General features: G+C 43.0%; 1 protein-coding gene across 10 annotated transcripts in view; it reads right to left on the reverse strand.

Annotated features, from left to right (window-relative positions):
- The window catches only part of LOC120027872 (sickle tail protein homolog), a 195625-nt gene that overhangs the window by 13241 nt on the left and 157805 nt on the right, over positions 1–24579 (reverse strand). For 9 of the 10 annotated variants that reach the window (XM_038972965.1, XM_038972972.1, XM_038972967.1 and 6 more), the window contains 7 exons: positions 10636–11438; positions 8256–8360; positions 7508–7566; positions 4894–5054; positions 4326–4501; positions 1041–1177; positions 578–725 (listed from right to left, as the gene is read on the reverse strand). In XM_038972965.1, the coding sequence (XP_038828893.1) occupies positions 578–725; positions 1041–1177; positions 4326–4501; positions 4894–5054; positions 7508–7566; positions 8256–8360; positions 10636–11438 (1589 nt within the window). The remainder of the gene's footprint in view (positions 1–577; positions 726–1040; positions 1178–4325; positions 4502–4893; positions 5055–7507; positions 7567–8255; positions 8361–10635; positions 11439–24579) is intronic. The other variant, XM_038972966.1, reaches the window with a different exon arrangement.

Below are 24579 nucleotides of genomic sequence, written 5' to 3' on the forward strand. Positions count from 1 at the left end.
GATTTTTTTTTACATTTCCAAGTGGATTTCCCCCCCCGGAATTTGGAGAAAGTTTGGGAAGGTATACTGACCACAAACACTAGTTTATCCAAACTGCAACAATTGGTATCCCACTAAGGTAAAACATACCTATGATGACATATGCCATGCTGCCATGAAGGAATGCTTCAAATCTCCTAACCTCATAACACAGGACAGTGCATACAGAATTTTGGAGTTTGATAGAACTACTTTACCACCCTGGCTTGTCTAGCCTGAAAATACTATTAACCTCACAAAGTGTATTTGGCCCAAATCCAACACCAAAGTGGGTGTAATCATCTCTGACGTGCGGGGAGAGAAGCGCACTAAGGGGACGAGGTAATGTAGATGAGTTTGGCCGCGTGGTGCAGTGTGGTGCTCCCTGGGTAAAATTGATGACGTCTATATTTATATTGAAATGGGATGCTGCAGGGAGATGCGTTGCGCCCAAATTAATTCACTTAACGGTTCAGTGGAGAGCTAAATCAAGATGGACGCCACCTCCGCCCAACACCCCTCCTCCCTCCCTCCGTCCGTCCTGCCCTGGTTCCTGTACCTCCTCAGGCCGCTGAGTGTCTCCGTGAGGCTCTTGACTCTCTTCAGCATGCTGTCCAGTTTGTGGGGCTCCTCTTTGAGGAACTTAACTGCCTCCACCTCCACCCTCAGCACCGATCGCATCCTAGTCTGCAGCGGCGGGAACTCCCCTGAGAAAACGTGAAAAAAAGATCAATACTAGAAAAATATAGAGAGATTTTTAAATTCTCCACCACCCTTCATTGGAGGACAACTTTATTAACGTGCTGCTTTAGCAGAACGCGCCTGCTATTCAACAAAGAAAATGCACCTTTTTCTAGTTGTAGTATTGTGTTATTCAGTTAGAAATTATATTATCTTACCTATTACTTTACCCGTAACTGAAAACCATAGCACTTGAAAACCTATGGAATCCATGGCGATGCACATCATCTGAGATATTGTGTCTTTTTTAAAGTAAACTACACTGTACGGGCAAGTCTTACCTCTGAGTCCTGCCAGAGATTCTCCCACTCTCCTGAGGCTAACAGCCCCCTCTTCCACATGCTTCAGTGTCACAGCTCTGTGAGCCCCCGCCGAGCTGGTCTCCCTCTTCAGAGTGTCCACATATTGCTCCAGTTCCCTACACACACACACACACACACACACACACACACACACACACACACACACACACACACACACACACACACACACACACACACACACACACACACACACACACACACACACACACACACACACACACACACCGAGAGAGAGAGAGAACATTCAAAACACCACTCCTAATTGGTATATCACTGGTATTGGTATATCACTCCTCACCTCTCCACTATACTAGCTGATGTGTGGTGAGGTTTGTGGCACAACTGGTTGCCGTGCATCACCCAAATGGTTGTCACCCATTGGTGGTGGATGAGGCGAGTTTCCATCTCACTATGTAAGCGCTTTGAGCACCTGGAAAAGCCCAAATCAATCATTATCCTAATTTCATCTCCACAGCTACCAAATGAGATAAGACGGCACCATCATGCTAACATATCACTATAATAGACTTGAGATTGCATGCTTGATGTGTCACCTGAAACACTGACTACACACCAACACTAGAGGGCAGACAATACTCATTTAACCTTATTGGGACACAGCGAGCTCTAGTTAGAGCTGAACGACAACTGAAAAGTGAGAGGGCAAACAGATGAAATCCAACAATGTTCATATTCTAAAAACCATGTGGGCCGTAGGGACGTCGGCCCTTTAACCTTAATGACCAAAGCGGACTTTCTCAGTCAGACCACACTGCACTTCCTCTATGTGAGTCGGCTCCGACTGGATTGGGTTACTTCCCGAAACCTCAACCGTGTACACATGGAAATCTGGGCTTATTTGTGCAACAACTTTCTTACCTAGAGTCCCTGTTGTTTTGAGAACACTGTACTCTGTATTCTGAGCAGTCAACTCCAAGAGGAAACGTGTTGGGGTAGATGATAGCATTGTGTGGCGCTCTGAACCTCATGAGAACAAAACATTTCGATTCTTTGTGACCGGATTCCCTTGAGAAGAGTACGTTTTTTTTGTACAGCTGCTGTCAAAAGAGAGTTCTTCTAATGTGAAGAGCCTCTTGATGATGACTATGGAAAAATTCAACTGAAGAGCCGGCGGGGGGGAGGGAAAGGCATCTCTTTCTTCTTAAAAGAACTATACAGGACTTTAGAAAGTAATGTCTATAATGTGAGTCGATGAAACGTTGCGGCATTAAAATGCACTTCTAAAGATGGCTCGACAAACATGCAAGATATCCCAGGGATCATCTATTTGAGGAAGCTTAATGGGCACTCATACTCTCTCTCATCTTTCTCTATTGCTCAAGGGTAGTAGAATCACCGGCTGAGTGCTGACAGCTGGTTCAGATCTAGACTCCTTGGCAGGCTCATGATGACTGGTGAACGGAACGGACTGGAAATAAATAGGAACGACCAGGGGCAGACTGGGACCAGAAATACACCCCCCCCCCCCCCCCCCCCCCCACACACAATGGGCCCCCCAAACAGGACATTTCCCCCCTTGAGGCCTCCATTATTAGCCAAATAATGATCATTCTGTAAAAAAATCCCCACTTGAGACCGGCCCAGTGGGATAAAGATGGACCAGCCCATCTGGCTTTTGCATGAGCCACCCTATGGCCAGTCGGTTTCGAGCCAAGGAATGGGAATGCAGGAAAAGCATGTGTTCAGAACTACGGAAAACCCTATAGGACTGCTGACATTTGCGAAAATTAACGCAAAACACAACACCTCCACTTCCTTTGAAATCCACCATGTTAGCAGCATCCTCATGTTACAGCCCCTTAGATTTAAAGGGCCTTGTTACAGTAATGCTAACAACGATAAACAGTCCTATTTGAACCTTGGTCGTTTGTCTCCTCATTTCTTCCCAGAGTATTTTTTTTTATTAGGAGTCCCAGACTCACTCTCCCAGGTCATGTTAAATTGGGTTTTCTCTCCGGAGAAGAAGGCTGCGTCTTTTCACACCACAGTCCCCCCTCAGCCAAACAGAGCTCATTAGCTAGCCTTATTTAAAACACTACTGCAGGCCTTTGCTGAGTAAGACCTGGCAAAGCACCAAGGAAAACACTGAGCTGAATCCAGCGCTTAACGCCCTGCGCATGTCTGATTCCCCAGAAGACCAATGTCCAGGCAACGCTCCTATCGTGATGTAGATCAGGGAATATGTTTACCACTGTCTACCCAGGCACTACTCTGACCTTGCCTGTTAAACAACGGAATTAAAAGGATTAAATTAATGTTCCCAATTTGGCAAGCTGCGATGAGTGAATTAAATTAAGAGAATGCTGTGAATAATTGCCTGCCCAGGCTGCCTGGTCTTATTGTTCAGTGACTGCTGGGCTCCAATGAGAGACAGACATGGCCTGCCTGTTCAAACCTGTGGGTAATTTGGAGGGTGTGTACTTGCAGTTGCCAATAACACCTGGGTTGTATTCACTACACTGTAAAACCCGTAACTTGTTTTTATGGTATCTTACCGGCAGCCAGTTACCTGTAAGTTGCTGTAAAAAAAAGTACAGTATGTTACCGTAAATTTCAAATAAACTTTGCTTTAACATTACATTACTGTAAAGAAGAGTCCAAATCCCAAGTGAGGTTGACTCCTAAGTAATCAGCATCATACTGTCCCTTACAACAATAATACCTTATTCCGGCTCTAAAAAATAAAGTAACTTTTTGTATATTTACCGTATTTTCACTGCAACCAGTAGCCGGGACATTTTTTACAGTGTAATGAAGAACCCTCTGATTGGAACAGTGTAATGAAGAATCAGACAAATGGGTATACAAAGGGTTATTCAAATAACCGATATAAAAAGGTTCTCCACAGGCAAAGAAAGGGTTCTCCTACAGCAGTGCTTCTCAATCCTGGTCCTGGCGACCAAAAGGGGTGCACATTTTAGTTTTTGCCTTAGCAGTACACACCTGATTCAAATCATCAAAGCTTGATGATGAGTTGATACTTTGAATCAGTTGTGTAGTGCTAGGGCAAAAACACAAATTCAAACCCCTTTGGGTTCTACAGGGACAACATTAAACTTTTTTGTGCTAACGAGCACTTTTTTGTTTTAGGGTATATTATCTGCACTACTTAATATAACCCAGTAAAAAATTCTAAAGCTGTCGTGTGGTAGTCAGGAAATGGGGTTCTAGTGGTCGGGAATGGTTGATGTGTTTGTTGTTGACCCGCCCCTTCCCCCTTACCCTAGCTGGTTGAATACCCTCTCCTCCAAGCCCAGGTACTTGTGTCTGTCCTCTTCCACCAGGGCTCTCTGTCTCTGGACTGGGTCTTCCAGACGTTTCATTGCCTCCACCAGCTTCACGCTGATCTCCTGCTCAGCCCGCTTCAGCTGCACACATAGAGCCTCCTGGTTCTGGAGCTAGGTAACACACACATACACATGAATATACACACACGCGCACACACACACACACACGCATAAATATCTCAAGGAGCGAACACCATTCTTTGATTGTATCTGGTGGCATAATTCCCTTCCATTGATTAATGAGAAAGAAAGAGTCCTGTTTCTTAACCAATCCAGATAGAGGGGGTGGATTGACAGCTGATTGACAGCTGATATCAAATTGATAGCCAATAAAAGTAGATTTGGGCTCCAGAGTGAAGTTTACCCTAGGTACAGATCTAGGATTAGCTTCCCCTATTCCAATCCTAACCTTAACCTTTAGTGGGAAAAATGCAAAATGGACCCACGATCAGCGTCTAGGAGAAACTTAATCCCACTCCTAGATAGAGCATCACGGCTGTTACCTGCAGCTGTCTCATCTGATGGAGCTGCAGCCGAAGGTCCGAGACATTCTTCTTGAACTGGAACAGGTTGGCCTGAAAGGGGGCAGAGCCTGGTAGTGCAGGGGTGGAGCCACTCTCAGAGGGGAGTGCGGCACTTTTGGGTGCTAGGATAGGGGAACCTCCTGAACGACATCAAATCAAATAGCCACATTTAAAAAACCCTACGAGCTAGTCAATTGTACAACGGTGATAACAAAACTGCAAAGAAAATAGAGTTGGATAGACGGCTCACTTTCCATAAAGATGAGCCCTCTATCCAGATTTATGAAAACTGATTTAGAACAACGGAATCAAAACAATAATCGGTATGAGAAAATGCATCTAAAGCCATATCATTGAATTATTCCTCATGTAGGCTATGCTGTATGCATCCACAAGTACATACATCTCTTTCACATTGTGACGGAAACTTGAGCTACACTGCAGACTTGAGGAAATACATGACTCCCTCATTAACTGAAAAGGAAATACCACACAGTCAAAAGTGCACAGGCACGTTAAAATGTAATTCCTCTCCTCCTCTGCGATTGAATGGAGGGAGTAATGTTTTCTCTCCTCCTTTTCACCTTCTGCCTTATGTCTGTCTACGTCCCAAATACCATTCCTACTCTCTATGTAGTGCACTACTTTTGACCAGGGCCCATAAGGGAAGCAGGTAATACATAGGGGCCCGGGTCAACGGTAGTGCACTATATAGGGAATAGGGTGCCATTTGGGATGTCGACATGGTGAGTTTGGCGGTCGGCCGTGTGCTTCTGTGGGCAGACGCCACAGGAAGCACAGGCCCTTATTACCAAACATTAGAGATATTGAATCAGGACCCAACGTGAGCGTGGGGAATGTGTTCGAAGATGTGTGAGGCGAGCGCTATCCAGGCCAATGACTCACAGAGGTTACGTTTCAAATGACACCCTAATCCCTAGTAGTGCACTACTTTTGACCAGGGACTTAAGGGCTCTGGTCAAAAACAGTCCAATGTATTGGGAAGAGAGAGGCATTTGGTACGCAAATCATTTCAATCACTGTGAGTAAATGGGAGACAGGAGACGGTTTCGCCCGCCGTCGAAAACAACCGCCAGTCATGCCCTCTGGCCTCGCAGGCTGTCAGACTGACAAGATAATTACTCTTTACATGCTGTGCCCTCTGCAGCCTGCATTGACGGTAACTCAAGTTGAATAAAAGGACGCTGTTCCTCACATTCAGAGTGTGGTAGTACGACCTTTGAACACTGACCGAGGTCAAAGTGTGTCTCTCGGGCGCTTGTTGTGGGAGTGGCACTTTAAGTTCCAATGCGGTGTTGCAAGCCACTAAAGTCCCTTAGCGGAAGTGAAAAAGTCCCTGTCCAGTGTCAGAACAATGAAAAGAGTGGAATGTTGCGAGTGAATGAGAGAGAGAGAGAGAGAGAGAAAGAGAGAGCGCACTCTAAGCTCCCTCCAAACAGAGTAGAGCTACATCCCAAATGGCACCCTATTCCCTATATAGTGCAGTACTTCTGACATGGCCCATCAAAAGTAGTGCACCATAAAGGGAATAGGGTGCCATTTGGGATACAGACATAGTACAGCCCTGCTGTGGGGCTAAAGAACACACTGCTATTGTCACTGTGTAATCCCCCTCCAACATTCACCACAGTCCTCTCATAGTGGATGACAGCGGCACAGACCTGAAGTGCAGGTTCGGAAGAAAGCAGTTCCTGTGTTTTACTGTCTGCGTACCAAATGGCCCATTGGGCTCTGGTTAAAAGTAGTGCACTTTTTAGGGAATAGGGTGCCATTTAGGACACACACACAGTTTGGAGACAGAGAGTGTTTTTGTGATGGAGATTATGAAGCAACAACAAGAGAGTCTGAGGAATCAAGAGAAATATGTAAATTCTTCATGTATTTGATGCGGGGGAACGATAAACGAAGGGAAATCCTGTGAGACATGAACAGTCTTTTTGGTGTTGCAGAGATTGAAATTCACTCACACACACAAAGGGAAACAGCAGATTGTATCAGCGTGGCGTAAGAAGAAGAGGAAGTGTATCGCTAAGATGTAAGGAACTGCTTCAGCAGCAGACAGATAAATACTGCTCTGTTTTCCTTCCGCCGCCCTCGAGATTGCACTTCTTTTATCGAACCCACATCTGCACAGACTGTTAGCCAGACGAGATTGAATCATCTTGGCGGGGATCGAGAAATAATACATCGCTCTTGTTTTTCCGCGGCACATATTAGGTTCGCTGTTTTTGTATGAGAAGTGAGGATTTGAGGGGGGATATGAGTTGGCAAAGAGTAAAGTAGCTGTGACTGACTCACTGACAGTTTTTGTGGAGCGGTAGGGGAGAGCATATGGCAGACTGTTGAGTGACATTAACATGAGAGACTTGTCTATGCAATGCATCATGGGGAAAAACGTGGATATGCAACAGAAAACTATTGTGAAGTAGATCATGGTTGCATCCCAACTGCCAACCTATTCCCTATATAGTGCACCATAGGAAAGCCCATAGGGCTCAAGTGAAAAGTAGGGCACTATATAGGGATGCAGTTCATGATGTGATACATGCAGAAGGGTAATAGTGGTCCTGACCTGCACTGTGTGCACTCTGACCCAGAGACGCTTGTCTTGATGTCTTCATGGGTCGTTCGCTACACACACACACACACACACACACACACACACACACACACACACACACACACACACACACACACACACACACACACACACACACACACACACACACACACACACACACACACACACACACACAGAGGGAGAGAAAGAGACCTATGAATTCTGTTGAATCAGGATATAAGAGATTCAATAAAAAAAACCTGGGCACTGTCCTTGAGTTAGGGTTGATACATATTAGTGAAAGCATTAGAGACGTACAGACAGCCATACAGTATGGTTGGGCAGACTGACATAGAGGGACATGTTAACATGATGGCTGTTAGGAGCAGTCTGTTCCCATAGTAAGTCATCCCATGTTCATTCCAGTCATCGTGCATTCATTGAGATGGTTAATTGTAAACTCGAGCAAGCACAGTTGGCACAAGATCTCCACAGAGTTAGGTTGAAATGCAAAGGTCAACTGCAGCAAAATCAACCTATAGAGGCAGCCATTTTGGAGAATAAATGGAGATAATATCAGACCCCTTGTGCACCTTATTTCCCCCTGACAATGTTCTGTTTACCTAGGCTGGCTCAGATGGCTAAAAGTGAGAGCTAGTTTATCTGCTATTATCTTTTTCCACTTTGGCTGGGGCAGCCTGGGCTTATCTCGGAGAACTCAATGTCCCAAGCTGCCTCACTTCTTCATCTTCTTGCTTACCTGAGAGCCTCGTTGGTGCCACTAGTGTTTGGGGACTTTAAAAGTGCATGCTGAACAAGACCAGTCAAGCTGGCAATCTGTTGCTCCATAGCCTTCATTCGCTCTCTGCAGGAAACATCAGAAAATCAAGCTTTTAAAAATGGGGCCATACTAGGGAGGTGGCATTTTTGACATTTAAGCTAGAAGTACTTTTTAAGTTAGGAGTTACTTCCTAAATACTACCTGCATTGTTTCCATGCCAGACGTGGTTGCTTAGAAATCAAATTAGCGATATAAAATTGAAAACACAAGGAGTAAGTCATGTACTGGATATTGAGAATAGAAGTTAATTTTATGAATACTTTTATAAATACTTAATTGATTTGTCAAATAGATGGGCTTCTGCTATATAAACAACAGTTAAATGCACTTTTAAAGCAATATCTGGCCAAAAGTAAGTGTTCCAAGCTGTCAAAATACTGTGCTAAGGTAGTGAAGGCTTCATTCAGGCAAAAATAAACGTTATATCCCAGCTTATACGGTGTAATAAATACAACCACTTGAGAATTCCTGTTTTGCCCTCCCGGAGTCTGCCTGGAATAGTCTAGAAAAACAAGAGTGGGCTAGTCTGAATTTCTGAATACAAGACAGGGCTGTCTAGTAGATTTAGCCCAGAGGTTGAGATGAGTTGAGATGAGTTGGACCTTAGTGGGCACATTGTGGATAAAACAATAGACTGTGTCACTGGCGACGGGCGCCTGGACGAGAACGAGAAGACAAACTCATCAATTCTCATATTACTCTGGCACGACCGGCAATGTGAAGAAAACCAAGCACAGGGTTGAATAGGGATCCTTATGCTTGGTGATTGCTTGTTGACCAGTGAGGCTCAGACATAGAGGAGCACTGTCTTTTCACATGTCATCACATATCTAATGGCACGGGAGGGGAGGGGAGGTGAGAGCGCTGGATGGGGCTAGATGAGGACAAGAGAAATGACTGTGATCCTGATAGTGCTGTATATTGCGCCCAGGCAATGTACTGTAGGAGAAACAGACACTTAGCTATGTCTCCCCGGAGCACTGAAATGCAAAGCCAAAGAGAAAAGTTTCTTGTGCCTATATAGCCATTATAGAGCAGTGCTTATACGGAATAGTCTTTGTGCATGTAAGTACAACTCATGCTTGAAGGCCACTCCGTAGTTATAGAGTATAAAGTAAGTGAACAAAACTACCCTGTTTGTTGTACATGAAGTACCTTTCCACAGAAATGTCCTTTACTCCTTTTTTCCAGACCCATTTAAGATGGGAACGTCCCAAATGTATGTTACATTTGAGTCATTTAGCAGACAGTCTTATCCAGAGTGACTTACGGGAGCAATTGGGGTTAAGAGCCTTGCTCAAGGGCACATTGACTGATTTTTCACCTAGTCGGCTTGGGTATTCAAACCAGTGACCTTTTGGATACTGGCCCAACGCTCCTAACCACCAGGCTACCTGCCTATGCGGGCCCTGGTCAAAAGTAGTACACTTTAAAGGGAATAGGGTGCCACTTGGGACACAGCCATGGTGTTTGTGCCATGCAGGTGGTCCTAGTGATCTGTTCCCCGTGATTCGGCTTTCAGGAAGCCCAGGTCTTATCCAACCTGGCCAATATTTGCTTTGGTTTTCCTGAGCAGCACACCCCCATAGCCATCCGGTCTAATGCATTCCAATGAAACCACAAATGATTGTATGGCTGGAGTATGTCCCTCACGCTCTCTCCTGTGTTTGTGTGTTCTGTCCTTCAGTGAAACAGAACAAGCCAAGTTGAAATAGCCGCAGAGATGACTGCCGGAGTGCAGGGCTAACAGACGATGTACACAGGCATGCAGACAGAGAGTTATTGATATACAGTCTGGATAGGGGGATTGAAGCGCTATTCCATTACTGCATTGGCCTGGTTTACAGAGTCAATTATGTAGCACTAAGTAAACCAGCCCTCTTCAACTCTTTCACTTCCAAGATTTTAGGACTAGGAATAAGCTATTCATATCAACAGAGCTGGTCACACACACGGCCCTAACTGATCTAGATAAAAGACAATAAGTATATTCATAACCATAATACAGTGTTATAGCCCACTGTGCTAAATGTGATGACCTTGACAGGGCGGACCAGACACGCAGTGTGTGTGTGTGTGTGTGTGTGTGTGTATCTGTGAGACAGGGCAGAAAACGGAGATGTCTCTGCCCTGCAGTGGTGATGATGAGACACATTCTGAGCTAAGATTAAAACAGAGCAGCCCACGGTTACTGTTAGGGTGGTACAAGGATGCAGTGTTAGTTCATCTATGCCCCCATGCAGTATCATACCCTTTCACTGAGCCCCCGCCACACCTCAGGTCCGCAGGGTTGGCTTACCGTGTCTGGGGGTCGTTGGCTGGCGGGATAGGGCCGTGACCACCCTGGAGGTCCGGGACAACTGGAGACGCCATGCTGCTTCTGCTTTTCACCACTTCCTCCTTCCTGAGGGACTGGCGAATGGGCGAGGAGCGCTCTTGGGGAATGCCGCTGGGAGGGGGTGGCGCCCCGTGGATGTCAATCATCCTCACCTCTGCCATCCTGTGGGGTGAGGGGGGTGGGGTCTTGGAGCCCAGCGTAGGCAGCTGGCTGTCTCCGTACTTCCTGGACTTCTGGCGGTAGAGTGACGGTTGTTCCATGGCCTCGGTGGGGCTGGGCCCGCTGTAGGAGCCTGTGGAGCGGATGGAGACACGGTGGTATCCAGCCAGGCTGCCATGGTCCACAATGTCCCCAGCAGGAGGGTGCCCTCCATGGGCAAGGCCGTGGCCCATCCTCCCCTCGTTGAGGAGCAAGTATGGGTCGGCGTACAGCCCCTCTCCACCCCTCAATAGGCTGGGACTCATAGCACTCAGGTCCTCGTCGGGCTTGACGTCCCGCCTCTCCAGGATGGCGCTGGGGCAGGGGGACACGGATCGTGCGGGAGGGGTGGCGTTGGAGATGCGCTCCCGTGGCATGGTGGCAGTGCCTGGCATGGACCCCGGGCGCGGGCCGAAGGGGATCCGGGAGGGCGAGGGGGGCAGGGAGTGGGCCGTGGGTGGGGACAGGGAGCCCTGCATGGGGTGGTGTGGAGGGGGGCCCATGGAGAGCTGTCGCATTGGGGGGTGCTGGCCATCTCTGCTGCCATACATCACCTCTCTCTGCATCTGGAGGAAGAGTGGACCCAAAAACACCAAATCACGTTATTACTACGTTACACTTACGTTAGTTGACCATGTTTACCAAACGTTGTCGAGTGTCACAGCCCTCAGGTAGTCGGCCATGACACCTTCGTCTGAGCGTCTAGAGCTCTGGTCTGTTGTATACCCTGCATCTCTGGAGAGAGGTCACCAAACACACCATGCCTGCAATCCAAATGGCACTATTCCCTATGCCGTTCACTAGGGCTCCAGTAAAGGTAGTGGAATAAATAGGGATATGGTGGCATTTGGGATGCAAACCATTACGCTCTAAGCCAGCCAGGACGGTTGGTTTTCATGTCTAGAGAAAAAGAATGTCGAATCAGCACATTCTCAGAGTGAGAAAACATCTTAAATCCTGCTAAGGCCACAGGGATACTTTCCACAGGGATACAGACACCCCACATTGCCTATACCCTCAGGCTTATAAAATATGATTTGACATGAAAACAAGTTTTTTTTGGATAAGATAAGTGTTTTGGATAAAATCCCCCTCATAAGCAGGACATTCACACTAACTTGAAAGCTAGGTGATTACCTTGAGGGTTTCTTTAAGGCTCACGCTAGCTTGTGAGCTCAATTGCCACTGGTCGCCGATAACAGTGTGCCCTTTTAAAACAACCAGCATGCGAAAACACAGTGAGAATGATTTCAACTACGTGCCTACAGGCAGGAAAGAAGTATCTGGTGAATTAGCAGCAGGTTCCGTCGTCTGCCACAAAACAGCAACACGGGCAGCATTGAACCACACATAAAGGGCCCCAGAGTACCTGTGGACAAACTATGAAATCACTTCATTTCAGCTACAGACAAAGGAGAGGCATGACCGGAGCAGATTTAGGGAGTTAAAAGTCAAAACGTGGAGGGCAGAGAGTATGCCGAGATCTTTACACACAGGAATGCGTGGTTAACTCACTGCCAGGCTGTGAGAGTGCGCTCATTTCGCACTCTCACTTCTACTGTGGTTCAGTGGTTTTTGTGGCCAGCCACCTGCTTCGGTGGAAGCAAATGTATGGTCCAACCTCAATGTAATTATCTCATCTGTTGCGACCCTGCTATTCGTATACAAGCGTCAAAGTGTTCACAACTACCTGTTTAGTGTGTCAATACCAGCAGTCCCAATATCATGCTCTCAGAAGTCATGTTTTGTACACATGGCCGAAATGGTGGCTATTGGAGCTGTTTCGTATACAGTGCTCTCTTCGACTTGGCTACTATTGTGATCTCACTCGTGATCTCACTCGCCCACTATTTAAATGATTTCATATGGTGACTGTTTGATTCCCCACCTATGACCACAAAGAGTCAGACAGTTCAAATGTGCTCCTGCCAAGGTGGTAGTCACTGTATAAGAGAGAGAAAGAGATATTGCCCATAAACCGTCATCATAACAATGAAAATCCCTATTATCTCATCCAAGGACTGCAGTGGAGACCAATACAAATACAATAAGTCTCACTACTGCATCAGAACTCCTGATTCATGTGGGTGTGTATCTAGCCTGGTGCAGGACTCTAATAGCCTCATGTAGTACTGGATTGAGCTGACTTTGAGACCCTCCTAGACATACTGTCCTTCTAATGAGAACCTTAAGGAGGCAGTGGAAAGAGCGAGGTCTCGGAGCCAGAAGTCCACATGAGCCAAACTCAAACCAAATGTTCCCCATTTCGCCGACTAGTTCTCCTCACATCGTCAGATGCGTTTGTTTATTTATTAAAAAAGGCAATGTTTTATATGTCTGCGGACCAACCTGGACCTCCTGCCTTATAAGGTCCCGCTGTTGAAAATGCAACGTGGTCTTTCAAGAGGATGAAAGGAATGCATCGTTTCAGGTATAACATCTGTTTAGGATTGACAAGCCATCACAAACAGCATAGAACAGCTGTGTTCAACTTCATACAACTACCTGGCGCTTTTCCTTTGTTAGGACATACATGCAGTACGATGTCCACCTTGTAATAATCCTATCAAACCAAAACAGTTTTAACATTGAGCATTTCCATAAGAGACGTGTGAAAATATTTGACTTCGAAAGTTTTTGAACTCCGTAGCTTGTGGTTTCCATTTTTTCTCTATTACATGTTGTTCTAGAGCCTTTGAATAGAAGAATCCCGGCCAGAATTCCCATTAACATATTTATAGAAAGGGTGTTTTCACCAATCAACCAATGAGTTTGTCTTTGTTGGCTGTGGATGCAGCCCAGTCGGGAGTCTTTGTTCAGTGATACAGACTTTTCACCTCTCTCACACACATCAGCTGTCACACCCTCCCCACTGCTGTTCACTTTTAGAAAGAACCATTCAGTAGACACTTAATCGTTTCTGAAACACAAAAACATGATGGTATTTTATACAGTATATATTACATTGACCATCTTTAGAATCCCCCTTCGAGATTTAGATCGTTTTTTTTCACAAGGCCTGCTTTTGAGGGCCTAGTTGTACCCTAATACAATGGTCTGAATGTGTAACCCCCCCCCCCCCCGACCTGCTTTCAGAATGACTGCCAGGGTTGAGAAAACGAAGATATAAGACTACCGTAAACATCTAAAGTGGAACAACCATTTCAGTAACGCGTGCAATAAGTCCAAGTAACAGCAATAGTTTAGAAAAATGTATATTATTTATATTTGAAAAACATAAGATTATTTAATCAATGAATGTACACGCAAAAACATAGATATTGAAAAAAACTATTTTAAAACAAATCAACCTGCAATAGAGCATGCTAGGAAATATGATAATGATGGGTGTGGTTTTGGTTCAACTCTGGTTATTAACACCAACACTGTGGTTCTTTTACACCACTGAGTGTTAATTTAACTCTTTACATTCAGGGCCAGGTTAATGCAGGGGCTTACCTGAAGCCCCTGGGCCAAGGCCCGTGGGGAGCCCAATTATTATTACAAAAAGTAATAAAGGAAATATATACAGTATATATATATATATATATATATATATATATATATATATATATATATATATATATATATATTTTACTGCAAACACCAACCACAGGAGGACTCAGGAGCCCACTCTCAAGGAGTGTAGACAGCTCTGCTAATCATCAGATGGGGGAGGATAGGATGTAGGGGGCCCACGTGGGTAAATGATAGGCCCTGCCTTGAGTAACTGATTAATAAAACATTTTAAATACACATTGTGACTGGTCAATTGTGTGAGTTAGGGCCCAACCACAGTAGGCCGCTCTCAGTGCTCAAAAATAATTCAGCCACAGAGGATCAATAGTTTAAAAAAAAGACCTGTGGATGAAGTTTTATCACAAGCACATGCAGGTATCAGGTATCTGCCAAAATAACACCAACATAAAGGGTCTTAAAAGGGTGTTGGGCCACCACGAGCTGCCAGAACAGCTTCAATGCGCCTTGGCATAGATTCTACAAGTGGAACTAAACCATTCCAGGAAAATGCACACCACACTATAACATATATGTATCCCTCGTTTACTCAAGTGTTTCCTTTATTTTGGCAGTTACCGGTATGCCTACAGTCAGGAAGGCCGCAGTTCGGGCAGTATGCGTTCCAAAGATGCAGCTTGTTACGTTGTGGCCATAGACATATAACCCATAGAAGGGTTTTGTAACCTCTTACCCTGGCAATTTGAGTGTTAAACTCATGGGTACACTGGCAATGTCTGCCAGTCCTGACTTGAATGGGAACTGCCATCTATGGATTGTATTTCTATGGTTGGTTGCGGCTGTCTGTTTGCCTTTTGCAGATTTCAAAATACAAATTGCAGGGAAAAACTTACAGTTTGGAAAGCAAATGCCTACTGCTGAGAAGAGAAGACTAGTCTTTCTGTAGAACCGATATAAAACATTTGTCTCAACGACTGCCAATTTTTTGCGAACAGCAGCACTGTTTTTCAAAGTACCTCATCTTGAGATACAGACATACTACGAGCACACCGGCCATCAACGCGAGTAGCCTATGGTTTCATCTTCATCATTAGGTGAGTCAGTGTGCCACTGAAACTTGTATTTAGTAGCCTATGATATACTGCATATACTGTATATGTCCTCCTAATATTGTATAATCTGTGTGTCGCTTCATTGGCCTGAGCTATTGTTTGTTTGAATTCAAGACCAAATTGATCTCAGTTTGTCAGTCAGAGTAGCCACTAATTTCAGTCATTTGTGTGGTATTACAAAAGATTCAGATGTCTTCGATCATGTAAATGACGTAGAATTGAATGAAATTAGTTTTTTTTTTAAAGGCAGATTTCTGGACCTATAAAATAAAACTAAGCCCTGGGGCCTATGATTTATTAATCCGGCCCTGTTGACAGTGTTACACTGAAAAATCAACAATAGTTAACACTGGGCAATTTGCTGTGTGTTATGAAATGGGACACATCTGCAGGTTTCCATACATTTCAAGAACCTATTAGAATTCTGAAGAACCGTCGATGCCACGTCAAGAACCCCACACTTAACTCAAAGGTTCTTTATCGGGCAAGAGTTCGCCGAGGAACCTTAAGAGCTGAGGGAGAACCATTTAAGAAGCTTTATTTTTTCGATGTAGATAGATGACTCTAAGCAGTGTTTTGCTGCTTTCTGACTCTGAACCTTACAAACACAGAGGATTTTTTTGCCTTGAATAAAACAGTGATGCATAAATAGGCTACTTGACTGTCAGGCATGTGTGGCTTATGTGTAGTGGAAATGATGTGTTTTATTCCAGTCACCTCTGTTACACCTCCCTGATTTAAATGAAGCCTGCAAGCTTACTGATTAACTGTTGCACACACGCATTGGGGAAACTGTCAACATATGAGCATGGCTACCGCTAACTTATTTAACCCCACTAATATATTTTGATCTCATTTGGACTAATCTTCCAAGAGTCCTTAAACATTAAAATACAATTTATAATACGTACACATTTTCACATATAACACAATGTTACAAACAGACATAATAGACTAACATATTGACCCGATAAATACTCAGTCTAAAAATATATATTGATTCTTCATCTACCATAGTCCAGCACAACTTTCCTATGTATTATATTTAAATGGTTTTAAAGTATTGTTTAAATTTATATATTGAAAGGTTTCTGGTTCGCTCAGTTAAATTATTCAATTTCTTTATTGCTCTAAATCGAAATGTTCTTTTTGCCTATTTCTCTTTTCTGTCTGGATAACACATAGATGGTGGACAATCTATTCCTAGTATTTACTGAATGTCTGTCTCTTACCAACTGAATACCATTGTGAATAGAGATTGGCTGTTTTAAATGGTGTATATTATAAAATAAGCATGTTTTTTTTTTTTAAATTATCTTGTTGATTGATGACCAACCAAGAGCATTGCGCATGACTACAACAGAAGAACCATATCTCCACCTTAAAACAATCCTTGCTGCTTTGTTCTGTGCATTTTGCAGCCTCCTAATTTCACTTGCTGATGCATTTCCCCAGACCACAGAACAGTAATTCACCTGACTCTCAATTAATGCTTGTGTTATTTGCTTAAGAATCTGTCCTGGTAAATATTTAGCTATCCTTCTGATCATGCATGCTGTTTTAATATCTCTTTTTACATAGATTATATATTTGAGATGACCATGATAAGCAGTTGTCTAGCTGCACTCCTAGTAGTTTGGTTTCTGACACTTCCTCAATTTGTACTCCTCCCATACTTCATTGTATCCCATGCTGTGTTGGACTTTTCCAAGTGGAAATGACCAACATAACTTGCGTTTTCTTGGTGTTTAAAACAAGTTTGTTCCCGGCAAACCCACTCCCTGATATCCTCCAAATCTCCTTGTAAAGCCTGCTGTACCTGTTGAACCGATTGTCTTGCTGTATACATTGTAGTATCATCTGCAAATATGGTAGCTTGTGCTTCATATAAGGCATAAGGAAGGTCATGGTATATATTAAATAAAGAAGTGGCTCAAGGCAGCTGCCCTGCGGTATTCCACAGTTTAAAGCATGAGGGAGGGGAAGAACATTAACCATTGATATACAGTTGAAGTCGGACGTTTACATACACCTTAGCCAAATACATTTAAACGCAGTTTTTCACAATTACTGACATTTAATCCCAGTACAAATTCCCTGTCTTAGGTCAGTTAGGATCACCACTTTATTTTAAGAATACGAAATGTCAGAATAATAGTAGAGAGAATGATTTATTTCAGCTTTTATTTCTTTCATCACATTCCCAGTGGGTCAGAAGTTTACATATACTCAATTAGTATTTGGTAGCATTGCCTTTAAATTGTTGGGTCAAACTTGGGTCAATAGTTTTGGGTAGCCTTCCACAAGCTTCCCACAATAAGTTTGGTGAATTTTGGCCCCTTCCTCCTGACAGAGCTGGTGTAACGAGTCAGGTATGTAGGCCTCCTTGCTCGCACACGCTTTTTCAGTTCTGCCCACAAATTTTCTATAGGATTGAGGTCAGGGCTTTGTGATGGCCACTCCAATACCTTCACTTTGTTGTCCTTAAGCCATTTTGCCACAGCTTTGGAAGTATGCTTGGGATCATTGACCATTTGGAAGACCCATTTGCGACCAAGCTTTAACTTCCTGACTGATGTCTTGAGATGTTGCTTCAATATATCCACTTAATTTTCCTTTCTCATAATTCCATCTATTTTGTGAAGTGCACCAGTCCCTCCTGCAGCAAAGCACCCCCACAACATGATGCTGAATTTTCCAAGCTGTTTAAAGGCACAGTCAACTTTCTGTATGTAAACTTCTGACAAACTGGAATTGTGATACAGTGAGTTATAAGTGTAATAATCTGTCTGTAAACAATTGTTGGAAAAATGACTTGTGTCATGTACAAAGTAGATATACTAACCGACTTGCCAAAACCATAGTTTGTTAACAATACATTTGTGGAGTGGTTGAAAAACTAGTTTAAATGACTCCAACCTAAGTGTATGTAAACTTCCAACTTGAACTGTAGGTTAACTTTTTCCTGCCAGTTAGATATGACTGTACCCAATTCAATGCTACCTCCTTAAAACCATAACGCATTCATTTTGTCCAAATTATTTCACGATCCACTAAATCAAATGCTGCACTAAAATCAAAAAATAGTACACCCACAAACCTGCCATTATCCATAGCATTGAGCCACTGGTCAGTCATGTCAACCAATGCAGTGGTAGTGGAATGGGTTTTTCCAATAAGCATGCTGATTTCTGTAATCAGATCATTCTTTTCCATGTACTTCCCATATTTGTCTCCTCACAATACCCTCCAATATCTTGCTGAGTGAAGGGAGTAGACTAATTGGTCGACTATCGGCAGGAGTAATGGGTTGTTTGCTGTCTTTTGGAATAGGACACAGTTTCGCATGCTTCCATACATTTGCAAACATCTCCTTTTCCAGTGACCAATTAAATATGTATTTCAGTGGAGCAGCATAGAGAAGTAAAATTGTCCAGAAGATCATAACCTGTAGATGTACCATCGGGTAATGACTTCAATAGGTTTAACACCTCCTCTACTGACACCGTTTCTAGACTAAAAGAGCAGGTCTTGGTTGCTCATAATATGATCATCAATCCATTGGACAATAGCTTGTTTGGAAGAATGTGTGTTTACATTATTGCACAGTAAATTAATAATCTTTGTAAAAAAATAAATAATAATCTGCAAAACGATTGGCAATATCAGCTGGTTTTGTGATTGTTCTCCCGTCAACCTCCACACTAGACGGGCATGATGAGATAGATGCCCCAAGTAAGCCCTTAACTGTGTTCCATACCTTTTTACAATCAATAAAAGCGTTGTTGTAAAATAAGTTTTTTCTTACGATTCAATTTAACTGCATAATTACTATAATTCTGTTCATCAATTTCTAGTTCAGATTTGGTTGCTAAGACTTTTGCCATATTTCTTTGAGAAAAAGCCTCACCCAGTTCAACATCAATCCATGGAGATGGACGAGTCCCAACTGTACTCTTTCTTACTGGGGCATGATGGTCCATTACCTCAGTGGGCAAATCAATAAAACATTCTGTAGCGTAGTTTAAACCATCCTCTAGATAAATCAGGTCCCAGGGTACAGCAGCCAAAACATTTTGAAATAGCTCATGATTAAATGTTTTAACATTTCTCTTGACCACAATCCTTGAGGGTTTCTTTGGAACCTTGGTGTTCATGGTTATGGTCACAATACTATGGTCTGTCCAGCCCATTGGCATTGATCTGGCTTTTAAGCATTGCAATGGTATATTACAGAAAATCAGATCAATGCATGTGTCTGAACGATGACCCAACTTAGTTGATGATCAAATAGTATCATTAACCATTTGTTTCAAACCACAGTTCTTGGCATATCATCAATTTAGTTCTATTCGAATGATTAAGATCCTTCCAATTTATATTAAAATAAAAGATAAATACATCTCTGTTGCTATCTGTGGCCTGGTCAAACCCAGTACATAAGTCATCCAGATATGACACCTTAGAGCTAGGAGGTCTATACACACATCCTACCAATATGGGTGCCTGGCGAGGCAGATGTACCTGAGCCCATAGTGCCTCTATCTGACATACATTAAGGTCATCCCTCCTATAAAAGGTATATGATTCTGAATATACAGTGCTACACCCCCACCATTCCTATTCCTATCTCTTCTCAGTAGACTATATCCTTGAATGTTCCATTTGCCCATCATTTACAGATGAATCTTAATGCGTTTTGGTCAAAGCCAAAATATGAATATTATTTATGTGGACCAAGTAAAAAACCTCATGTATTTTGTTAGGAAGGCTACATACATTAATCTGAGCTATATGCAACCCTTTCCTTGTCAAGAGGAGATCAATAGAGTATGTACTAGTTATAGTTGAAGTTGTCATGATACACTACAACACACAAACTCACATTTGAACGTTGAATTAAAATTGCCAGGGAGTTACTCTAGAGTCCCGATACAGTTGCCAGTTGATGTAAAGTTTATCCATCACCATGGAGACTCGTTGATTCAGGCAACGCTTTTCCTTCATGATGGGATAAAAAAAAAAATATATCTGTTCATTGATCTCGGTGGGGAAGTGATCATTCATTCCTAAATCAGTGTTTCTGAGTTCTCTGCCCATTCTATGGACTCTGGAGAAAGTGACATTGCGCATGACATCAGTGGGCAATTTCAGTTGAGTTGACATAAAGTCTCGGACAGTGTCCTCACAGCCTCTGCTGTTGTCATTCTCCGGTATCCCTGAAAATATTAGATTGTCCCGCATTGATCGACACTGTACATCAAGCAAGGTTTCTTTACGTTGTTTGTTCTCCCTTTGCACCACCTACACCGTGCCGTGAAAAGAGTCTACAGTACCTTTCAGCTCCGTGTTCTCTTTCCTTAGATCATCAATCTGACATTGGCTGAATTCTAGACTGGCACATAATGCATTGATGTCCTCTTGTAGTATATCCAAGATATCATGTTTGGCAAGCCGTTCATTAATGGATTTTAACAAGTCAACATCCAAAAACCTCTCTCCACACGCGCCCTCTTGCTTGGGGATGGTTTGGTGCCATCGTTGATACCGCTTGGCCAACTTGGATTTGGTTTGTCTTGTAGATTGGGTTTGTCGTCCTTAACAATGCTTGAATCCTCCGAAACCAGCGACATGTTTCTTTGAGTTCGTAAGTACCTCTCGTCAATGAATCGTTCAAGCTCTTCAATGGATTCTGAATCATCCAGCGTGTTAGCAGGCAGAGTAAAATAAACACAAAAAAAACAACGTTAACTTAGCTAGCATCTAGTCAGTATCTCCAACTCGATCTCATAGCAGTTTGATTGTTGCAATGAGACTCGAAACCCTATATTTAACCCCCAAAACATTGGGAAACAATCTCTTAGAGGAGAACAAAACAAAATGGAGACCAATAGCAGAAATGATTTCTCACTGACTTTACTGTGGATAGACATAATCAATGCAGTGTGTGTATCTGATCATTTCTTTAGAGGAGACAGGAAACTGCTTAGCCCTACTGAGGCGTGCAGCAGTGTTCTTCCACTCCAATCAAAACATTTTGTTCGAACAGGTGCACCACTCGATTGGTTATTGTTCTGCATTTGCCCTTTTCCTCGTATGCCAGGTTTTGGTTTCACAGCGAAGAGAAGCTGCTAACGCGAGGATGCATAAGAAAAGCTCCTTTGTCTCGCAAATGTTCTAGAAAAACACCTGCACTCTCAGCTTCACATCTGTCAGGAATAAAGACACTGTTTACCTTGCCTGTGTGTGTGTGTGTGTGCTTCAGTATTAAAATGTATGACTTTGCACAGTCTGCATTTAAAAAGGGCAACCTGCCATAAGCTAATGGCTCAATGGCATAGAAACAACAGTTAATTCATATAGGCATTATACCGTATATATAGTAATGGTACAAAATTGGCATGGATCAATGTTGAATGAATTTGATTCACGTGTCAATTTCAAGCAGAAAGTATTTGCACACCAGCCACTACAAATGTCCACTTCCTTTTTCAGAACACTACGGTGCATTCGGAAAGTATTCAGACCCCTTGACTTTTTGTTACATCGCAGCCTCATTCTAAAATTGATTACATTGTCCGCCATCCACCCCTCATCAACCTACAAACAATACCCCATAATGACAAAGCAAAAACAGGTTGTTAGAAATGTATGCAAATTGATAAAATTAGCAAAAAACAACATTATCACATTTACATAAGTATTCAGACACTTTACTCAGTACTTTGTTGAAGTACTTTTGGCATCGATTACAGCCTTGAGTCTTCTTGGGTATGACACTATAAGCTTGGCACACCTGTATTTGGGGAGTTTCTCCCATTCTTCTCTGCAGATTATCTCAAGCTCTGTCAGGTTGGATGGGGAACGTCGCTGCACAGCTATTTTCAGGTCTCTCCAGAGATGTTCGATTGGGTTCAAGTTCGGGCTCTGGCTGGGCCACTCAAGGACATTCAGAGACTTGTCCCGAAGCCACTTCTATGTTGTCTCGGCTGTGTGCTTAGGGTCGTTGTTCTGTTGGAAGGTGAACCTTCGCCCCAGTCTGAGGTCCTGGGGCGCTCTGGAGCAGGTTTCATCAAGGATCTCTCTGAACTTTGCTCTGTTCATCTATCCCTCGATCCTGACTAGTCTCCCAGTCCCTGTCGCTGAAAAACATCCCCACATTATGATGCTGCCAACCCCGTGCTTCACCATAGGGATGGTGCCAGGTTTCCTCCAGATGTGACGCTTTGCATTCAGTCCAATCTTGGTTTCATCAGACCAGAGAATCTTGTTTCTCATGGTCTGAGAGTCCTGTAGGTGCCTTTTGGCAAACTCCAAGCAAGCTGTCATGTGCCTTTTACTGAGGAGTGGCTTCGTCTGGCTACTCTACCATAAAGGCCTGATGGGTGGAGTGCTGCAGAGATGGGAGAACCTTCCAGAAGGACAACCATCTCCACAGAGGACCTCTGGAGCTCTGTCAGAGTGACCATCTGGTTTTTGGTAAACTCCCTTCATGCTCAGTTTGGCCCGGGCGGCCAGCTCTAGGAAAAGTCTTGATGGTTCCAAACTTCTTCCATTTAAGAATGATGGTGGCCACTGTGTTCTTGGGGACCTTCAATGCGCCAGACATTTTATGGTACCCTTCCCTAGATATGTGCCTTGACACAATCCAGTCTCAGAGCTCTACGGACAATTCCTTCAACCTCATGGCTTTGTTTTTGCTCTGACATGCACTGTTACTGTGGGACCTTATATAGACAGGTGTGTGTCTTTCCAAATCATGTCCAATCAATTGAATTTACCACAGGTGGACTCCAATCAAGTTGTAGAAACATCAAGAATGATCAATGTAAACAGGATGCACCGGAGCTCAATTTTGAGTCTTATAGCAAAGGGTCTGAATACTTATGTAAATAAGGTATGTTTTATATTTTTAATACATTTGAAAAAAAATGCAAAAAAAATGTTTTTGCTTTGTTATGTCTGTGTAGATTGATGAGGAAAAACATTTATTTAATACATTTTAGAATAAGGCTGTAACGTAACAAAATGTGGAAAAAGTCAAGGGGTCTGAATACTTTCCGAATGCCCTGTATACACTATTATAGCTGTATCACTTCATGAGCAGGCATATAAAGGAGTGATCTGGGATTGGTACATCAATTTTGGGACTTTTAAATCAAATTTTATTGGTCACGTACACATGATTAGCAGCTGCTATTGCAAGTGTAGCGAAATGCTTGTGCTTCTCGTTCCCACAGTGCAGCAATTTCTTACTTATAATCGAACAATTCCACAACATCTACCTATTACACACAAATCTAAGTAAAAGAATGGAATAAGAATACATACATATAAATATATGGATTATCAAATTTAAATTAAATAAAGCCATTGATTATTGAAGAATCTAACCGCTTTGCTGTTTGAATCCCAGAACAACTTATTGCAAGTGTCATATTTCTGTTACATGTACTGTACTTGAAATACGTATTTGAATGACTTCTGAGTATTTTTGTCTTTGAATTACACTGGGCTGAACTACACTCCAATGTATTTTGTATTTTCAAAATACTGTAAGTTGTATACATTTTGTGGCCCTGCTTTTCCCCTGCATTGGTGTCATGAGAATTTTGTTCTCAATGTTCATAAACTGAACTTCAATTAAAATACTCTGTCTGTTACTAAGATTTTGTAAGGTTCTTATTAAAATGAAACAGACAGAGGCCAGTCTACCATAGTGAGCATGTTTATTTACGAGAGCTCTGCTTATCATTTCCTGTACATTGGTCTATATACCTCACATTTCGTCATAAATGTCCCTCCTCTCAGAAACAATGACAATATAGTTCACAAGTCTTCTCCTTCTCATACATTGCCTGCCACCTGTTATACAATCTACTACAAGCCCAAGGTTTCTCCCCTCCCTGGGTGGGGAGACTTCCTTCCCTGTTATCAGTTCCACAGTGGTCACAAGTTGTTTGACACAGTTCCTTGCCTGCTAACAGTCCCTCTTTCTTATGGACAAACATTATTTATCATTATACAGAGACAGGGTAGAATTCTGTTAGTTATAGTTCTACGTTAAATGTATACATCATTTAGTCATTATTCATAAAATTCATAACAATTGGTATCA

Source organism: Salvelinus namaycush, chromosome 33 (assembly GCF_016432855.1).
Source record: "Salvelinus namaycush isolate Seneca chromosome 33, SaNama_1.0, whole genome shotgun sequence".
Taxonomy (NCBI): Eukaryota; Metazoa; Chordata; class Actinopteri; order Salmoniformes; family Salmonidae; genus Salvelinus; species Salvelinus namaycush.